This window comes from Heteronotia binoei, chromosome 17, assembly GCF_032191835.1.
Source record: "Heteronotia binoei isolate CCM8104 ecotype False Entrance Well chromosome 17, APGP_CSIRO_Hbin_v1, whole genome shotgun sequence".
NCBI lineage: Eukaryota > Metazoa > Chordata > Lepidosauria > Squamata > Gekkonidae > Heteronotia > Heteronotia binoei.
In genome coordinates this window covers 30,233,146-30,252,398 of record NC_083239.1, presented here as the reverse complement: position 1 = coordinate 30,252,398, position 19,253 = coordinate 30,233,146, and the positions used below count along the sequence as shown (strand labels likewise).

General features: G+C 43.9%; 1 protein-coding gene across 1 annotated transcript; it reads right to left on the bottom strand.

Moving 5' to 3' along the window:
- Window positions 1-410: 410 nt before the first annotated feature.
- On the bottom strand, window positions 411-18,596 carry STX12 (syntaxin 12). Its single transcript, XM_060258175.1, has 9 exons — window positions 18,281-18,596; window positions 10,166-10,235; window positions 8,743-8,842; window positions 6,599-6,736; window positions 6,165-6,208; window positions 5,137-5,239; window positions 4,594-4,666; window positions 3,020-3,102; window positions 411-1,906 (listed from the first exon to the last, which is right to left on the bottom strand). Exons 1-9 carry the CDS (start codon window positions 18,393-18,395, stop codon window positions 1,814-1,816), a joined length of 819 nt encoding a protein of 272 aa, XP_060114158.1. The 5' UTR covers window positions 18,396-18,596; the 3' UTR covers window positions 411-1,813.
- Window positions 18,597-19,253: the final 657 nt, after the last annotated feature.

Sequence of the window (19,253 nt, the reverse complement as noted above, 5' to 3'; positions counted from 1 at the left end):
TCTAATCTCCAGGAGCTTCCCAACCTGGGGCTGGCAACCCGACTCCCACTCCTTGCCATTGTCCAAAGGGGACCTAGAAACCCTATAACCCAGCAAGCTTCCATAGCGGATAGGGGATCTGAAGCCGGACTTCGCAGATCCATACTCTGACCACTTCACCAATGACCCATTTTAGTTAGGCTTAATTTTGCAAAAAATAAAATAAAAATGAGGGGCTGGACTCAAGGATCTACAGAAGAGACATTGAAGCAAGTGCCGAAGCTACACACAGTGTCTCTACCTTACAAACTACACCCTGACGGAAGTTACTATCTCTATGACGCTCATGATGCTGTATAAGCGCTTAATTCTCCCTTCTCCTGTCTCCTAGCTGAATTTGAATCACCAAAAGAAAAAGACAGCTCGTCACATTCTTTTAAAAATGTTTATTGATAAGTTGAAGGAATGATGGGAGCCATAGTGCAAAGAAAGATGTGCAACTGAGGACATTGTTCTTCTCCCACACAGACTTTCACAGTTTAGTAATTTACGTAAGGGGAAACAGGAATAAATATGAATGTGTCAATAGAAGGAAGTTGCAGGTTTTTGGATATAGGACCTCAACAACTTGTACGTCTCTTTTTCGCCAGTTACTCTGAGAAGTAGGACTGGACTGAAAGTGCTCTAACAATTCCTCCAGCACATTGGTTCAGTCAGACTCTCACAACCCAGTGAGAAAATCAGTGTTGTCATATAATGTAGTGCCAGAAGCTTTTTGTTTCAAAGACTGATATTTGGTAATTAACCACAAAATGCATAACTACCCCACTCTGCAATGTTAGCTGTTGAAGCCATTATAGGCTCAGTGCTTCGTTTCCTATCTGCAGTCGTATTTGTTCCAAGATAATTGAGTTGCTTTCATGAAATATCTCTAATGCTTGTGCTAGAGGCATACACTGAGAACAGACTAGAGTGGCTCTACAGTCCACCACCAATGACGACTTCACTAGGAAACAAGACATTTGAACACACCGCTAAAATGATTCAGTGTCACCACAGACATGGCACACGAATAAAAATCAGTTACCAAATGTATTATTGGTCAGGTGGTCTCAATATTTTCCACTTTGGCATTTAAAAGAAAGAGGGTTGCCTTTTCCCTTGGCAATTTAAAAGCCAAGGCCTACTCTGGGATAGTAATTTTTGTGGGTCTTGCAAAGTTGGTATTTCCGCCTTCGCAACTACCAGCTCACAATTCTGCATAAAAAGCTGCTTCTGAAACATGGTGAAGTTTCAAAAGCAGCCAGCAATGGGACAGATGAGCTGCAATTTGAGAGAAACCCACCTGTATTTGCATACCTGAAGCGGCTGTCTGTACTGTGTCTAACTTATCAGTCAGAGACTTAAAATTGCTGGGTAAGTGAAAGTTTCTCCTTGTTGGAAGTAGTGCATATGCAGATCACTTATAAAAGGAGCACAGATTTTTAAAAAATTATATCTACACATATCAGTGAAACGAGGTCATAGATTCTTCAACACTTTACATTTGGGACTGCATTAGTATATATAGTACAGAAAACAAAAAACCCCACAAGATCAGTTACATAAAATATTTTTACACAAACTGATAAATACTGTCATCAGAGTTCACCGAGTCCAAGAACTATTTATCTTCTTGTTAGTTTCTATATAGAATAACTACAGGAAAACTGGTTTGTGCTCCTTTGCATCTAGATCACTTCGTTTCACAGGCTTGTCTACTTATTCCCCACCTTGAGTGCTGGCGGGAAAATATCCAACAACGCTGCAGTTAATTCAATTCTACTCAGGAACTTCATTTTGCTGCCTGCCAGATGACAATGCCCAGGATTAGCAAAACCATGACAAGGCCAACAATCAGGATGCAGATCTTCTTACGAGATTTTTTCTATTGAGGAGGAAAAATAACAAGAAAAGCCATTGATGCCAAGAAGATAGTACAAGAATAAGAGGTTCCAGTTATTAAAAAATCCACAATAGAATGCACTATGTATGGGATGGATAAAGAGGCCATTTTCTCCCTCTCCCATAATACTAGAGACTTTGGGGCACCCAATGACGCTGATGAACAACAGATTCAGGGCAGACAATAGAAAGTATTTGTTTACTCAGTGAGTAATTAAATTGTGGAGTTCACTGCCAGTGGACAGCAAAGATGGCTTTAAAAGGGGGTTGGACAGATTTATGGAGGAGACATCCATCAATAGCTACTAAGCATGGTGACTAAGAGAAGCCTTCTAGATTGTGGCAGTAATCTGTTGAATACCAGTGTAAGAAGGAGGCAACATCAAAGACGCTATGCCCTGTGTGTTAGCCCTCTGGAGCAACTGGTTGGCCATTTTTTGAACCAAGATGCTAGACCAGACAGACCATGGGCAGATCCAACAGAGGACCTCTTCTGTTCTTATAAGAAGTGTGATGCACTGTGACTCAGAATGACTAAGTCCACCCTGATAGGATTTTTTCATCTTTAATTTAGGGGCTTTGTGTCAACAAACTTCCACCAATCTAGGTACGATAACTGTAGCGTTACTATACCTCCAATCTGCAAGAAGGCGACTTCAACCTTCTCATATGCTTAAAGTGCACAAAGTTCAAGTAAAGAAGAAAACTTGCAGGTGAGAGCTCCTATAGAAAAGCTAAAGGGGCAGCCCATTTGAAAGAATTGCCTAACTATAATGTAAATGCAAAGCAATGCTCAGATTATTTGTCAGGGGTGGGGAGTAATCTTTAGTGAATCCACTAGCCCTACTCCTTGACTTCCCTCAGATGTAGCCCCTCACCAGTTCTCATAAGCCACACCCCCTAGGATCCTACAGGGTGCTGTAACAACTTATTCCTAAGTGACAAACCATCAACCAGGTTTATAAAAGACCTGCACATAACAACAGGAAAAAGTGCTTGGAAATCTTACCCCTTTCAGCTCAGACAAAAACTACACAGGTTTTCAAGGTGCAGGGTCATTATTTTGGATGTCAGTGGGAGGTCCTGCAAACATTACCTGATAATACGAAGCTCTCTGTAGCTGCTCATTCGCGTTTTCCACATGAACCTCTGCATTTTCTATACTTGATTCTATGCTGTCTACAGGGGAGAAAAGCGCACTCTCAGAAAGCCAGATCACGAAGAGGATTTATCAGAGAATATTCCAATTGGCCTACAACATCTGAGACGGGAGAGGGCTGCCGCATCCTCCAAGAACTGAGTAATACCACTTACTGTAAATTGCGTAGCAGCTTAAGGACCACCAACGGTGATAATGAAACTGTGAAGATCTAATTTAAAAGAAGCAACTCTGAAATCGAATTGCCTGCTGAGGAATGTGTTGAAATTTGCCATTATTTATAAGTAGCACCATTGTGATTGTATTCATTAAAATTAGTAATTTTAGAATTGTATTGTTTTTAGATGCTATTCGATTGTTAGCTGCCCTTAGTCTGCTTGGGGAGAGGGCGGGATATAAAGTAAATAAAAATAAATAAAATAACCTGCATGGTCAAACTCAATGGGATGTACAGGCCATCTGTAAACATAATCCCCTGTGTTGACAGTTTCAGGTGGGTAGCAGTAGAAGCTGGTCTGCAGTTGAAGACCAAGGTCTTAGCAGAAGAGCAAGATTCAAGTCCAGAAGCACCTTAGAGATCAATGACATTTCCACGGTATGAGATTTTAATAGCCAAAGCTTCCCTTCTTCAGATATCTAAGAAAGGGAACTTTGACTCTCAAAAGCTTTACACAGTGGCAATCTCATTGGTCTCCAAGGTACTGCTGGACTTTAAATAATCTCCTGTGGTTTAGTCAAAGAGTAAAACAACAGCTCTGCTGCTTCTCCCAGGACAGCTTGCAACATGATTCTGCCCCATTTGGTGTAGTGGTGAAGACCGTGGACTGTAATCTGGGAGAACTGGGTTTGATTCCACAGTCTTCCACATGCAGCTGCCAGCGTGACCTTGGGCTGCTCACAAGTTCTTTCAGAGCTGCTCTCGCAAGAGCAGTTCTTGAAAGATCTCTCTCAGCCCTGCCCACCTACCTCACAGGTTATCTGTTATGGGGAGGGGAAAGGAAAGGAGATTGTAAACTGGTCTGAGACTCGAAGTGAAGGGCAGGGTATAAACCCAATCTCTTCTCCTCTTCCATTTTTCCTCACAAAGAAAGGTAAGTTAGGCTGAGAAGGTGTGACTGGCCCAGAATCACCCAGCAAGTTTTTGTGGCAGAATAGGAGATTTGAACTTGGGTCTCCTAGATGCCAGTCGGGCACTCTAACCACCATGCCACTCTGGATACTGTAATCCAGTGATGAAAGAACCACTTCTTCAAAGCAGCGCTCACACAGAAAAGGTTTTTTGTTCTGCCCCATCTCCACCTGCACTGACACAACAATCCTATGTGGCTTGCTCACTGCTTAACAAACAGAATCCCCCCTCCCACAACTTATGAAGGTGTTGGAAGGGGGACAAAATGCACTATGAAACATTTTTTTGTGAAACCTCTGAATTCTGTTGAATCTACTCCAAGTTCACAATCCAAAACATTGAAAATGAAAGGTCACTGCTGAAGGGACAAACATTAACTTACCGATCATGTCTCCTTGATCGTGGATCATCATAGCCAAATCTTTAAATATCTGGTTCACGTCCAGGATATCTGCCTGGAAAAAAAGAGGTGATTAAGATTTATTTTATTTCTCCCCTGACTGACAGCATGTTTAAGAATTTTTAATTGGCTGTTCTTAACATGTTTTGTCAGAATGGTGACCCTTTGGCACAATACACAATGCAATATATTGTGGAAGGATGGGAGAAATCAGTGACCGCACCTTCAAAGACCAGGTGACCCTCTACACTGGTCACATATGGATATGTATAGATACTGAATCAGACCATCGGTCCATGAAGGTCAGTATTGTCTACTAAGACTGGCAGCGGCTCTCTAGAGTCTCAGGCAGAGGTCTTTGCTATCACCTACTGACTAACCATCACCCTAACCCTAACCCTGGCCCCATTTAACTCGAGATGCTGGGGAATCAATCTGGGACCTTCTGCATGCTCTTCCACCAAGCCACAGCCCCTCTCCTAAGGTCAAGTAGCATGCATTCAGCTAAGGTGCTACGGTCCTCACCTCTAATTGCATGATGGCTGTTTCTCTCTCCTTAATTAGTTCAAGGTCTTGTTCTGTTATCGCATCCTCTTCTTGAGACTGCATCTGATTCCACTCTTCATTGCTTTGGGACAAAGGATACATAGGATTACACAGTCGGTTCTGCCAACTACAGTTTACTTTTGCTTGACTGCAATATTTTTGTTTCATTTTGTTGCTAAGACTAGGCCATTCAAAATATTCAGATTCAGCCTGATTATGTTTCTCAGCATAGGTGGGCCAACAAGCACAGGGTTCTGCGATGTGATGTGACTCTTACACCACCTGTAACTACATGCCCTTTCCCTCCACACCAAAGACTTATCTGTCAATGATAGTTCTTCAGAATTATTTGTGGAGTTCCCTTCAAAAAAGTTCCCTTTTATAGGTATATACTTATCCTGTGTATTTACCCTTAAGTGTCTGATTGGCATGAAGGGAGAAAGATGAGCAAGTTGTCAACAAACTGCACATGGCTTCATTTAAATGATCTATTTGGCTGCCTTTTATCCCTGTTCCTCCCATGTCCAAATGCCCTCCCCTTGACTTCCACATCCTGCCCTTGCTACCCAGAAAATATTGGAAGGGACTGCGGTATCTCTATAGCACCTGTGTCATCTGTGCATCCAGTTTTCCAAGACTTTGGACACCCTCCTGGATTGTGGATGACAGCAAGATGATCCAATACATGTGTGCACCTTACAATCTGAACAGACATCATATACATCCCCTACTTTTGGTAATAATTCCATTTCCAAAGATTTTATAAATTTCAAGATACTGTTGGAAAAGTCCAGAAGTCAGAAACAGCATTTATGCCCAAGCGGGACCATTTTGTTCTGAATCATGTGTCAAAACCCCACGAGTCACAGGATCCAGTTGTGGACACAACCACCATTGAGTTATTTTGCAATCCTCCACCCGTGTTTCCAAGATGAGTCACATGATGATGGCTTTTCTATTTCAGAAGTCAGATGTGAAAAGAGTCACCTTGAAGCTGCAGAAGTTACCTGTCAAATGAGACCAACTGCTCATCCTTGTTCCTCTCCTCTGCCTGGAAAACATAATTTGGCTATCATCAGACACAGTGAGAAAGCAAGAGTTGTTACTGTTCAGACTGGCAGTCGCTCTCCAGGGTCTTAGGCAGAGGCCTTTCACATCAACTACTGCCTAGTCATTTTTAACTGGAGATGCTGGGGATTGAACCTGGGACTTTCTGCATGTTAAGCAGATGCTCTGCCATTGAGCCACAGTCCCTCTCCATAACCCTCAAAAGAGACCAAGTCTCTGATATAAAGCAGAATCACTCCCTTCTTCCACCCCAGGATCAACATAATCTAGACCACTACAGAACACGAGCAGAAAAATCCTGCAATGGTGGTGTATGTTTTTCTTTAAATGAAATACACTGGAAACTGTAGAAGAGATTTAGCTGAAGACTTACAGAGAGACGGGAGCCAGCCCTTGCCCGGGCAACTGTTTCTTTCTCTTTCTCAGACACTCTTCTCTGTACCACTTGGAAGTTATTTAAGGCAGCAGAAAAGTCACTCATTAAACGCTCCTTTTGAAGTTTCTGCTGGCGCTACAAGACAGAATGAAGATCACAGTTTATTGTAAAGTACTCCAATTAAAAAAAAATCTGTATCTTATTTTTAAGCCTTACACAGTTTACATTTGTAACTGTAATCCTAGAGGACGACACCAGTTTAAATCCTCACCTACCCATTCAATGAAGTTTTTTTTTTTAACCCTCTATATAGTTTGGGATCATAATATAGCCTGCATGTCCCAAAAGGTGTGTTGTCATACCATATGTCTTCCACCATTATGCCTACAGTGTCACATTTGGGTTAAACTGATACAAATGGGTGAGATAAAACGGAGGACCAATTACATGGGTACACGGGGCATTCCTTAACAAGCAAGGGATGGAGTGAGAGGGCAGGAATGACAACAAAATCCCCCCCTCCCAATCCATCTTGGCAACAGCATGATCCATGGACAAAGGACTCCACATTCAAATTAGCACCAGTCACTATGCTGAGCTCCTATGCTATGCTCATCTTCTTCCCAGTCACCTGGAAAGAACTCCTTTTCCTCAGATCAAGAAGAAGCCCGGGTTCATGAGGTCCTTTGGACAGAGAGAGGGGGTCTATAAATCGCAGCTTCTTCAGTACACATTTCTGGGTCTCTATTGCTGTTGCTCGGGAAAATCCACAGACAGAAATGAAACAGACCAGAACAGACCAAATTATGTATTAAAATACCCATAGCCCACCTTTCCTCTGGGCTCAAGGTGCCCCCAATTGTTTTGTTTTTAATGAGGTAAATTTAATGGTTTGGGGCATTTCCCCCCATCTCTATAAGTATTACTGTTAGCTGATGCAGGAGTGTGGGAAATAGTACATCTTTTAAGAAAGCCTGAAACAAGTGTGTGTGGGGGGGGTGCAAGTGGAAGAGAAGCAGAGATAACTGTTGTGATCAGCTGTGCTTACAAATGAGCTACAGAACTTGTCTAAGAGGCCCAGGCTAGCCCTGACCCTGATGGCCCAGACTAGCCCTCCCTCATCAGATCCTGGAAATTAAGCAGGACCGGCCCTGGTCAGGACTTGGATGGGAGACGGCCAAGGAAGTCCAGGGTGGCTATGCAGAGGCAGGCAATGGCAGACCACATCTGTTTGTCTCTTGCATTTAAAACCCTGTAGGACTGCCATAACTTGGTTGCGACATGACATCCGTTTCCACCACCACTTGCTTGAGAGTATCTTTTCACAGCTGACTGGCATTAAAGTTTTATATGGAAACTGAAAGCAGAGTGCCCTCGTGTGCCCCTGTGGGATATTACAAGAGGAAGCTGATCCAGGGATGAATACAGAATTATTTTTGCAGAAAGGACATGGCCGCTGCCTCCACCTGCACCCCCACGCGGTCAGCATGCAGACTGATCTAGAGGGCTGTACTTGGCAGTGCTTACAGGTCAATGCATTTTTTAAAAAATGACAAGTCACAGTTTACTTATGGTGACCCTGCGGGGTTTTCAAGTCGAAAGATACTGAGAGGCGGATGCAGGATTAACCCCCTCCCCTAAGAGCACCGAGGGAAGAGGAAGGGCAAGAGAAATGTGTGATCGACAGTCAAATTCTATCCAAGACCAAAAAACAACCAAACCAAACAAACAAAGCCTCCCTGCCCCCCACCCCAGCTCCTGCATTTTGGGCACCCTAGGTAAACAACTTCACCTCGTCCCAGCCAGCATCTCAGGGGAAGCCACTGCTCCAGCCAACCTCAGGTGCCTTGGGAGTGCTTGGTGCTTCTCCAGTTCTGAGAGAGACTGGCACCCTAGGCAACTGCCTAGGTCTGCCTAGTGTCAGTACATCAAATCATTTACACAGATGCAGCAGGACTCCTGATTCTAAGGGCGCCTCCATTCACACCTTGCCTTAGCTGGGTATTCTATACCATCATCCATTAAATGAGTTTCATATTCTCCCCAGATGTTTGCAAGCAGCACAAATGCTGTTGTGACAAGGACAGTTTTCCTCCTGATATGCATACACACAAAACAGCCCAGCAAAAAGACTCGCAGACCTGTTCCAGTGAAGATAAAGGCAGTGGCAGGGAGCCCAGTTCCTTCAGGTACTCATTGGTCTCCTTGGCAAGCCGGTTTGCAGTGTGCTGCAACTGCTGCCTGTGAACAAAACACACATCGTCAGCTGAATACACAAGAAGCCTTATGCTGAATCAGACCATCGGTTCACCGATGTCACTATTGCCTACTCAAACTGGCAGCAGCTCTCCAGGGTCTCAGGCAGAGGTTTTTCACATCACTTACTGCCTGGTTCTTTTAGTTGGAGATGCCAGGGGTTGAACCTGGGACTGTCTGCAAGCAAAGCTGAAGCTCTGCCATTGAGCCACAGCCCCTTCTCACTGGTTTCCAGGCTCTCCTGCCAGAAGCTTTAATCAAACAAGAGTGATGCAAAAGGTCAATGACATTTTTCCTTCTCTTGTTTCTCTGCTCTATTATGATGTCCACATAAGCGCTGTTTTGCAGGCCCAAGTCATCAATATCTCATCCTTTGGCATGACCAAAAGGAACAAGAAGATGCAAATGTTTATTTGGACAACTCTTTATAGGTTTCATCCTCTTGCAATTTCTCTCTTTCTCTTTTTTGTATTTTTTTTTGTGTGTGTGTGCATCTGCAGCTGGAAGTCATGGCAACCTCTGGGGACTGACCCCTATTGGGGGCCTGGACAATATTCAGAAAGGTGACTGAATAGAGCCTGCCCCCGCCTCCTGACTCCTCATATTCCAAGTACTTGCCACAGTCAACCCTGCTCAGCTTCGAGTTCTGATGAGATGGGGCTTGCCTGAGCTACCCAGATTAGGGTCCTCCTGCAGTTTTGTTGGTGGGTTTAACTCATGGGTGTTGAACTCATTTGTTAAGAGGGCTGGATCTGACACAAGTGGGAGCTGGGCCATGTGTGTCATAAAATGCAATGTGAGGTAGCAGAGATATAAACTTTATAAAGGACACAGACAAACAATTAAAGATATTATTTTTTAACTTAAAATACAAACTTGCTTAAAACTCTTGCAATATTTTGCTTAAAATGGAAAGGTGGGGGCATAGTGGGATTTGGCAATGCAATTTTAAAAATAAAACATCAAGCAAAAACACAAGGATCACAGCAGAAACTAAAAAATATAAAGTGCTCTGAACCTGGGAAAACAATGAAATGGTATTGCAAGCTTCTCCCCGCACCCCTGGATCTACTCAGATTGATAATGGCTCTTTAGTATAATATCCCCATGGGGCAAATAGTAGCTTCAGGAGAGCGTATTTAAATGAGGAAAATGGTATATAGGAGAAGGGCTAAACCCTCCTCTAACATGATTTTTGTCTTTTCCCATTCACACCTCAACCACAGACCTCTTTCATTGGAATTATGACATTCCAAATTCTGACTTTATCATGACATGCTCCTTAAGAACCGCTCAGGTGGTACTTACAAGTTTTCCTGAAGCTTGCTGGAGTCTTGCTTCGTTCCTAGTTGGCTCATCAAATTCTTTATCTGAGAAGCTGCAAGGACAGAATTGGAGACACGTTACTGCAGTGCTTTCCTCTGAGCAAACGACAACAGCAAAAGAATCCTGGCCATGAAAAAGAGGCCTGACTCTCACAGCCTGATCCCAAACACACTGGCTCCCAAAGCAGTAGCAATGGAATTTATTTATACTCCACCTTTCTACCCTCATAAGGGTTACCAAGGCGGCTACACATCTTAATTAGTGCATTTTAATCCTGCCTTTCCTCCAAGCACCTCATGAATTTTCCCTTCCTCTAATTTTTCCTCCATGGGATGAGGAAGATTAGTTTGAAAATTACTGGCCCAGAGTTGCCCAATAAGTCTCACGGTGAATTGGGATTTGCACCCCTGTCTTTCCTTTAGCATGACTACTCTATACTGGACCTACGCCAGTGTAGTCCGAGGATATTACTACCATGTAGATACTTCCGCAATGGGAATTTTCCCATGCAACACAAAGATTATCTTTCAATGACCTGGTAGAGATCATCAGTAACCACACTCATCATGGCAACTGATTGCTATGATTGACGTTATCTTCCAGTAATTTTGTTTCTACACTTAAGAGCCACTTTTGGAAATCACCGTGCTTTCTGTCCACTCAACAAGGAGGTGAAGGAGAAAACACAGAACAGTGCAAAGGCATGTTTTATTGGTTAGATGGCTTTAAAAGAAGATTAGGCATATTCACAGATGATCGGTCCCTGAATGGCTGCTAGCCATGGCAATGACAGAAAACCTCTGTAACTCAGGTCAAACTTGGAAAACCAGTGCTAGGAGGCAACACCAGGGGTAGGCCTTGGTCTCTACATCCTGTTTGGTGGGCCTCTGGGGCCACTGGCATGAAACAGGACATTGGAGTAGATGGACCAATGACCTGATCCAGCAGGGTGCCTATAATGTTTTAGTTCTATACCAGGGGTGGCCAAACTTGCTTAACGTAAGAGCCACATAGAATAAATGTCAGATGTTTGGGAGCCGCAAGGAAGGAAGGAAAATAGATGGGGAAGGGGGAGGGAGCGAGAAGTGGAAAGAAAGCAACTTTAACTTTAAATACATTCTCCAAGCTGCTGGCTGGCTTGGTGAGGTGATTTAAAGAGATAAATGCCTTCTCCAACTGGCCAATGGGGCGGTGGGGGCATCAAGAGCCACACAATATGTGTGAAAGAGCCACACATGGCTCCCGAGCCACAGTTTTGCCACCCCTGTTCTTTACAAATAATCAATTATTTGAGAGAGAGAAAGGGAATAAGGAGAGGGACAAAGAACAGGAACTGCTGCACCATCCACCTTTGAAAACTGTTCAGATTCGGACATATATATAGCTCTTGAGTACACTGAGCTGCCAAACTGCTATGAGAATGCTCCCTGACGATTGTTGCTTGCCTCCACCAGCCTGGGAACCCAAGAAGCCTGTTCTCACCTGCAGTAGCTCTGTGCCTGGCTGCGTATTAAAACATCTCCAGGGAGAGTTGGGATGACGACACACACCAGCAATGGCTCACTTTACAGCAGGCACATAAAAAGATACTGGCCTGCTCACCTGTGGCCAGTACCAATTGCCTCTAGGTGATTAGAGCGAGAAGCTTCACAGAAGCTTGTTCCCCATCACACACTCCCCCCCCCTTCCAGGTCCAATGAAAGCATGTTGGATCCAAAGCTGGCCTTCTGCTCAGGGAATAGCATTCCTGGAATTAACTACAGGGCCAGATGAACTAGTAAGTGTTTTTACAGACCAGCCAGAAGATACAGCCAGAAAAAACAAAAATCAAAAGTCAGCACAGTGTGACAGTTGGGGTGTCCAGTCACGGTAGGGGAGACCCGTGTTCAAATCCTCCTCTGCCACAAAGCTTAACTGGTAATTCTGGACTCTCTCAGTTTACAGTTCGTCAAAGTTAGGTGGGAGAAAATGGGAGAACAGAACCGTGTATGCTGCCCTGAGCTCATTGCAGGAACAGCGGGATAAAGAAATGTGACAGGCAGATATTTTAACTCTCAAAATAAATTGAATCCATTTCACAAGTTTTTTCCCATCATCTTTCACACTAGGGGTACTAATCTGTTGTTCTGAGCATTGTTTATCTATACGGATAAGCTATTCAAAGCAAAATGGATTAGATCTATTTTGGGGGTATTTTCAGATCAACCGTTCTGTGAGATTGTTATAATACTGATAAGAAAAATGGGCGGGGGGTGGTGGCACCACATAACTGAGTCAGCATGATTCAGAAGTACAATGGACTCCAGCTGTGTGCTGAAATTGGACCAATTTTGGTTAGCTACATCAGTGCATGCAAGTGTACAAAGAAGAGGACTACAATTCAAGTAGCAAAGCCTTCTCCATGTTGGAGAATTCGCTTTCCCCAAAATGTTGCTTACAGTTTCCTTCTTAAGGGCAGTTTTTAACATGCCGCTTGTGTAAATGGGAACACTCGAGGGGTGGGGGGAGTACCAGTTCCTGTGACACCATCCTATATTAGAAATAAAGAGCAAGAGTCCAGCAGAACCTTAAACACTAACAACATTTGTGGCAAGGAATGACCTTTTGAGAATCACTGCTCACTTCTTTGGGTATGTTTAGTTATTACATTCGGTAGAAGATCATAATTTAAGTGAGCAACTGCTAACTTGTGTTGAAGAATCGCGAAAGGAAGAGCTCAAGAGGTATTCCTGTCTCACCCTGACCTGGATAGTCCAGGAAAGCCCGATCTTGTCAGATTTCGGAAGCTAAACAAGTTTGACTCTGGGAAGTACTTGGATGGGAGATCTCCTTGGAATACCAGCAGTCGGGAGGCAGAGGCAGGCCTTATTCAGCCACCTCTCTGAATATCCTCCAGGTCCCCAGTAGGGGGTCAATCACCAGATGTCACCAATGACTTCCAGGTGCACACGCACACGCATATAAATATATATAAAAATATATATAAAAAGAAGTATTCCTTTCTTGGGTAGCATCTGCATCTGCTGGATACAGTAGCAGCTGCAGAGATGCAAGACCTGTAAGGAATACCTGCCTGAACAAGACTTAAAGTTTTTCAAAGACTTTGAAGAGTGCCACGTTGCTTGTGATCATGCTGCAAACATCTTGCTGTGAAAAGCAACACAAGCCAACGTTGGCAAAGATCTGCCATAGCAAGCAGGAGCTGCCCTTCCTGAGAGCATTTGAAAGGAAGGTGGGTGGGAGACCAAATCTTCCCAAGTCTATGAAGAAATTCAGACACGTCTTGGCCTTGCTTGCTTACTGAGAAAACTGTGTTCTTCTAGCTCAGGGATCCCCAACATGGTACCCATGGATGCCACGATGCACACCAATCCTTTTTGCCCAGCAAGGTTTCTGCTTTGATTTGATTGGCTATTAGCATTTTAAAAATGTTGCTCCGGCAGCCACTGCCACCATAGCACAAGGATCTCTGTGTGACTGAAGTTAAACTGTGGCAAGCATTTTTGTAGCAGGCTCCATCTTCTGCAGAAGCCATTTTGCGGTTGCACCCACCATGCCATATCAGAATGCCAAGGGTGCCCACACAGGCACTAAAAAGTTGGGGAGCCTATTCTAGCCAATCTAAAACTTAACATATATCTCAGCTGCTCTACTGCCATGTCTGGTGGATTAGGCTTTACTCACTGGTTTCTTCTTTGTCCAGGAATTACATTACTTAGGGGCAGAACAAGAGGGCAGGAACAGAATGTAGCTTTGTGATTCCTTAAGAACGTAAGAAGAGCGCTGCTGGATCAGACCAGTAGTCCACCTAGTCCAGCATCCTGTCTCACACAGTAGCCAACCAGTTTCTCTGCAGGTCTAACAAACTGGGCATAGAGGGAGGGCTGCCAGCACTGGGTTGGAAATACCTGGAGATGTTGGGGATGGGGCCCGAGAAGGGTGGGGTTTGGGGAGGGGAGGGGCTACAACAGGGTGCAATGCCACAGAGTCCACCTTTTAAATCGGCCATGTCTTCAGGTGAAATGGTCTCTATCGCCTGGAGATGAACTGTAAAAGCTTTTATTTTCACAATCCATCTTTCTTGCTAAGACTCAAGGCAGAGTACAAAGTATAAAAACAGTGTAAAAAGAAAATGGTATAAATTGAAGACGACATACACAACAAACAATACAACAAACAATGAGGTTATTTTCTTCGCTACACATTGTTCTAGTTTTAACGCCGCCGCCGCCCGGTTGTTATTAGGGCTCCCTAGACGGGAGCACATTCAGCCGGGGCTTCGGGGACTGCATTGGCTGCCGATAACATACCGAGTTCGGTACAAGGTGCTGGTTATTGCCTTTAAAGCCCTTTATGGCCTAGGACCTGCCTACCTTAGGGACCGTCTCTCCCCATATGTTCCCCAGAGAGTGCTGAGATCGGGTTCTCAGAATCTCTTTATAATCCCCAGGCCAAAGGAGGCCCGTCTGAAATCAACTAGGGACAGGGCCTTTTCGATCACAGCCCCCTGCTGATGGAACCAGTTGCCGGAGGAGGTGAGGGTCCTGTGGAACCTTGGGCAGTTCCGCAGGACCTATAAGACAGTCCTCCTCTGGTTGGCATACAACTGACCGATATCTGAACATCCAAATATTTGAACATCAGAATATCTGAATATTGGAATATCTGAAGAGCTGAATTTTTAAGGAAGACTTAGCATGGCATACTGACAAGTGTGTTTTTACTCTATTTTATTGTATAAATTATTAATGTATTTTAAATTTATTTATTATTAGAATTTTGTGTTGTGAGCCGCCCTGAGCCCACTTCGGTGGGGTAGGGCGGGATATAAATCGAAATAAATAAATAAAATATTTTATTTATTTATTTATTTGTAATTTGTATCCCGCCCTTCCCACCAGGTGGCTCAGGGTGGCTTACAGCATATAAATTGCTACCTGTAGTAAACTAGGAAAGAAAGTTACAGGTGCAACAACCGGGCAATGGACAATTAGAAGCACAGGGTAGACCTACTTTCCTTAACTTGATAAACAACCCTTGATAAGGTCTGTAAATGTTTCACTGTAAATATAGCTAGTTGGCTATGAAGACTAACTTGTATGTACCAAGAGCTCAGAACCTTGATTAGGCTATATATGCCTTTTTTTGAAGTCACAATTCTGAAAGTTACAGTTCTACAGTGGGGAGGGACGGTGGCTCAGTGGTAGAGCATCTGCTTGGTAAGCAGAAGGTCCCAGGTTCAATCCCTGGCATCTCCAAAAAAGGGTCCAGGCAAATAGGTGTGAAAAACCTCGGCTTGAGACCCTGGAGAGCCGCTGCCAGTCTGAGAAGAGAGACAATACTGACTTTGATGGACCAAGGGTCTGATTCAGTATAAGGCAGCTTCATATGCCAAGCCAAATTCTGAACAAATTAAATAGTTTGCATGCATTTATTTTGTAAGGTTTTATTTTATTCAGCTTCTGGAAGTCCTCCTCAGTCCCACCCAATGTTCCCTCTAACCAGAAAGCAAATCCATGGTTGTTGGGAAAATGGAACTCCTTTAGTTAACTTAACTCTTAAGGACAAGCTACATGGTGTTTTTGTACTTTTTCAAATGCAAAAGTGCTTTCTGGGGAAGAAAATATGTAGGAGTAAAAATTTGGGCATGTAGGCCTTTTGTGTGCTTGAATCAAGATCCTAAAGGAAACATTTCCTCCCTGAAAAGCACTTCTATGAACATAAGAGAAGCTATGTTAGATCAGGTCAGTGGCCCATCCAGTCCAACACTGTGTCACACAGTGACCAAAATCCAGGTGCCATCAAGAGGGCCACCAGCAAGGGCAGAACTCCAGAAGCCCTTCCAGTGTTGCCCCCCAAGCACCAAGAATACAGAGCATCGCTGCCCCAGACAGAGTGTTCAATCTACATGTAGTGGCTAATAGCACTGATGGACCCCTGATCTATATGTTTATCCAATCCCCTCTTGAAACTGTCTATGCTTGTAGTCACCACCACATCCTGTGGCAGCTAATTCTTCATGTAAGTTACTCTTTTGGGTGAAGAAGTACTTCCTTTTATATGTTCTAAGCCTTCCGCTCATCAATTTCATTGAGTGCTCACCAGTTCTTGTATTGTGAGAAAGGGAGTGGCCATGAGCTCTTTGTACTGTGACAAAGGAAGAAAAGGACCTCTTTCTCTACTTTCTGTAGCCCATGCATAACTTTGTAAAACCACTATCATGTCACAAAAGGTATATGCTATAAGTCTCATCATTGTTAGAAGCAGAGCCTTCTCTGTGGTAACCCCTCCCCTCCCTAAATCCTTATCCCACAAGTTCAAATAGGTTACATCTATTTTAAATTTTAGGAGGGAGGATGGCATGGTACAATCTCAGAAGCTACACAGCGTCGGTACTTGGAAGGGAGACCCCAAGAAAGGCTCTGCAGAAGAAGAAAATGGCAAACAATCTCTGCTTCTCATTTGCCTTGAAAACTCCTGGCTGGGGTTTCCATAAATTGGCTGTGACACGTATTTTAAATTTTACAAAGCGAGCTAATTTTTGTATTTTACAAGACATTCAGATACTGCATTTCATCTTGCTATTTTTTTAGGATTCCAGGTACCTCAGTGTTATTCCACCATACATTTTTAGGGACAAAACTGATATGCTGGATTAACAGTTTATTAGTCTCTGAGCCACTAGATTCTCATTTAATTTTTGCTACAACACACTAACTCCTCTGCTTTTGTGGCATTAGTTGTTGCTGTTATTTTTACAAACTGCACTGCCTCAGATATCTCATTGCCCACATTGTACTGTTTCAGCTGTGAGTTTTAAAAGCAAATTTATAGTGTTAGCAGCTCTGGTAGCTCTTTAATCCAGGAAGCAAGTTGTAGTGAAGCCAGGCTGCAGTCCTATGCACCCTTGCTTGGAAGTAAGTTCCACTGGAGTGGCAAGGAATGTACAACAATTAAGCATGAAGTGGGCACACATTGCGAAAGCAACGTCACCCCAGAGTTGGAAATGACTGGTGCTTGCACAGGGGACCTTTCCTTTTCCCAGGCACACATGAGAGAACAGGGTTGTAGCTACATTGATTGCTCAGACAGTGAAAAGTTTTTTCATATCATTGAATGAAATTAGATCAAACCTTGAACAACTTAGGAAAACTGTAACTGGTCTTGTAAGTGTATTTAAACGTGAAAGTGATGATACGTTCAATGATGTTTGGCCCTTCCTAGTTCCAGCCCTAAAGGTGAATGAGCCAAGTCTGGGTCAGAAACAGATAAAAAAAAAAAGAGAAATCACACAATATGATCTTACAGGGTTATAATCAATGTTCAATGTTCCCTCTAAGCTGCAGAGTCTTGTGAGCAAAAATGCTACTTGTGAGCTACTGGCATTAAAGTTGTGAGCTATTGCATACATTACTGTGCTCTGGGGTCATCCTTCCTGAGCTAAGACAAATTATGTGTGAGCTGGAGGCTAAAAATCTGTGAGCTAGCTCACGCTAACTCAGCTTAGAGGGAACACTGGTTATAATAGTACCATACACAACATAAAGAACCAACTACGGCTGAACAAAACACATGCATGTAGAATAAACATACCTATCTGTAAAAGGGAGACTATGTGCGATTATCCTTTTTTTTATGATACAAGCCCATTTACACCTCTTTACACCGAAGTGTATTCCATGGAGACAATGCAGAATGTGCGAATAGGCAGCAAAGCTGTCAATAATCAGGAATCGGGGAGGGGGGGAGAGGGTAGGATGCATAGCAAGGGCAAAAATGCATGAGTCCTCAGCCACTCAAGGGGGCAACAGAAATGTTAGGGGTCAGGATCAGTGCTCCCTCTAAGCTGAGTTAGCTCACAGATTTTTAGCCTCCAGCTCACACATTTTTGTCTTAGCTCAGGAAAAATGGCCCCAGAGAACAATAATGTATGCAGCAGCTCACAACTTCAATACCAGTAGCTCACAAAGTAGAATTTTTGCTCACAAGACTCTGCAGCTTAGAGGGAACATTGGTCAGGATCCAAGGAGGGCTGAGAAAATAACAGGGGCGGCGGGGAGGGATGTGGGGGCGGGGAGGAGCTGTCAAGACACTCACTGCATTGTGTCAGGCGCTGTACGTTGGCGCTGCAGGTCTGGATAATGCTGTTGAAGTCCCGAGGCGGAACCGACACTCCCCCGGGCCGGTAAGTCTCTAGCGGACCGTACGACATCGTTTAAAAATCCCGAATCCCAGAAAGCGAGAAATAAATCAGTATAGCTGAGCCGGGTAGGGCCGGTGATGAGAATGATGCCGCCGCCGCCTCAATCACCACGCATGCGCGATGCCGACGAGCCCTGCTTCAGCGGGCCCTTGGACGCGCATGCGTGGAAGGACCCCGAAATGACAGCTCCGCTTTTTGTCCACGCCCCTCGAGGGGTGGGAAAGGAGGGTGGGTTTCATGGCAACGGGAGGCCTGTCTGCGAGGGGCTGGGCGTGATTCAGCTAGTTTCTGTCATGTGGTCGAAGCCAAGTGATAGCAGAGCCAGTCCTCTTATTTAGTAATTTGTTTGTTCAGCCTTCCTTCTTCAAAGGAATTCAGGGCTGTGGACCTCCCTCTTTTCTCCTCCATTTTATCTTCACAACAGCCCTGTGAGGTAAACTGGGCTGGCAGAGACTGACAAGCGTTTTTGGGTGCTAAAGAAAAGGGCACCCAAGAATCTTGTTGTGGTGCTTTGAAGAATCACAGTTTTAATGGTAGGATGATGGTGATGTTGAAATAATATCCATAAAAATATTATAATAAAGCTATTCAGTATTTTTTTTTGAAAAAGATATCCTCAGCAAAAACAAAAAAAGAAAAAAGACTCAAGATGGTTCACAGGGCAACAAATAGAACAAATTTTGAGTCCAGTTAACATTTCTGTTAAGTTCCATTGCACCGTATCTGAGAAAGTGTGCCTGCACACAAAAGCTCATACCTTTAATAAACTTTTGTCGGTCTTAAAGGTGCCACTGGAATCAAAAATTATTCTGCTGCTTCAGACTAACAGGGCTGTCCACCTGGATCTGTCTTCATTCCCCCCCACTC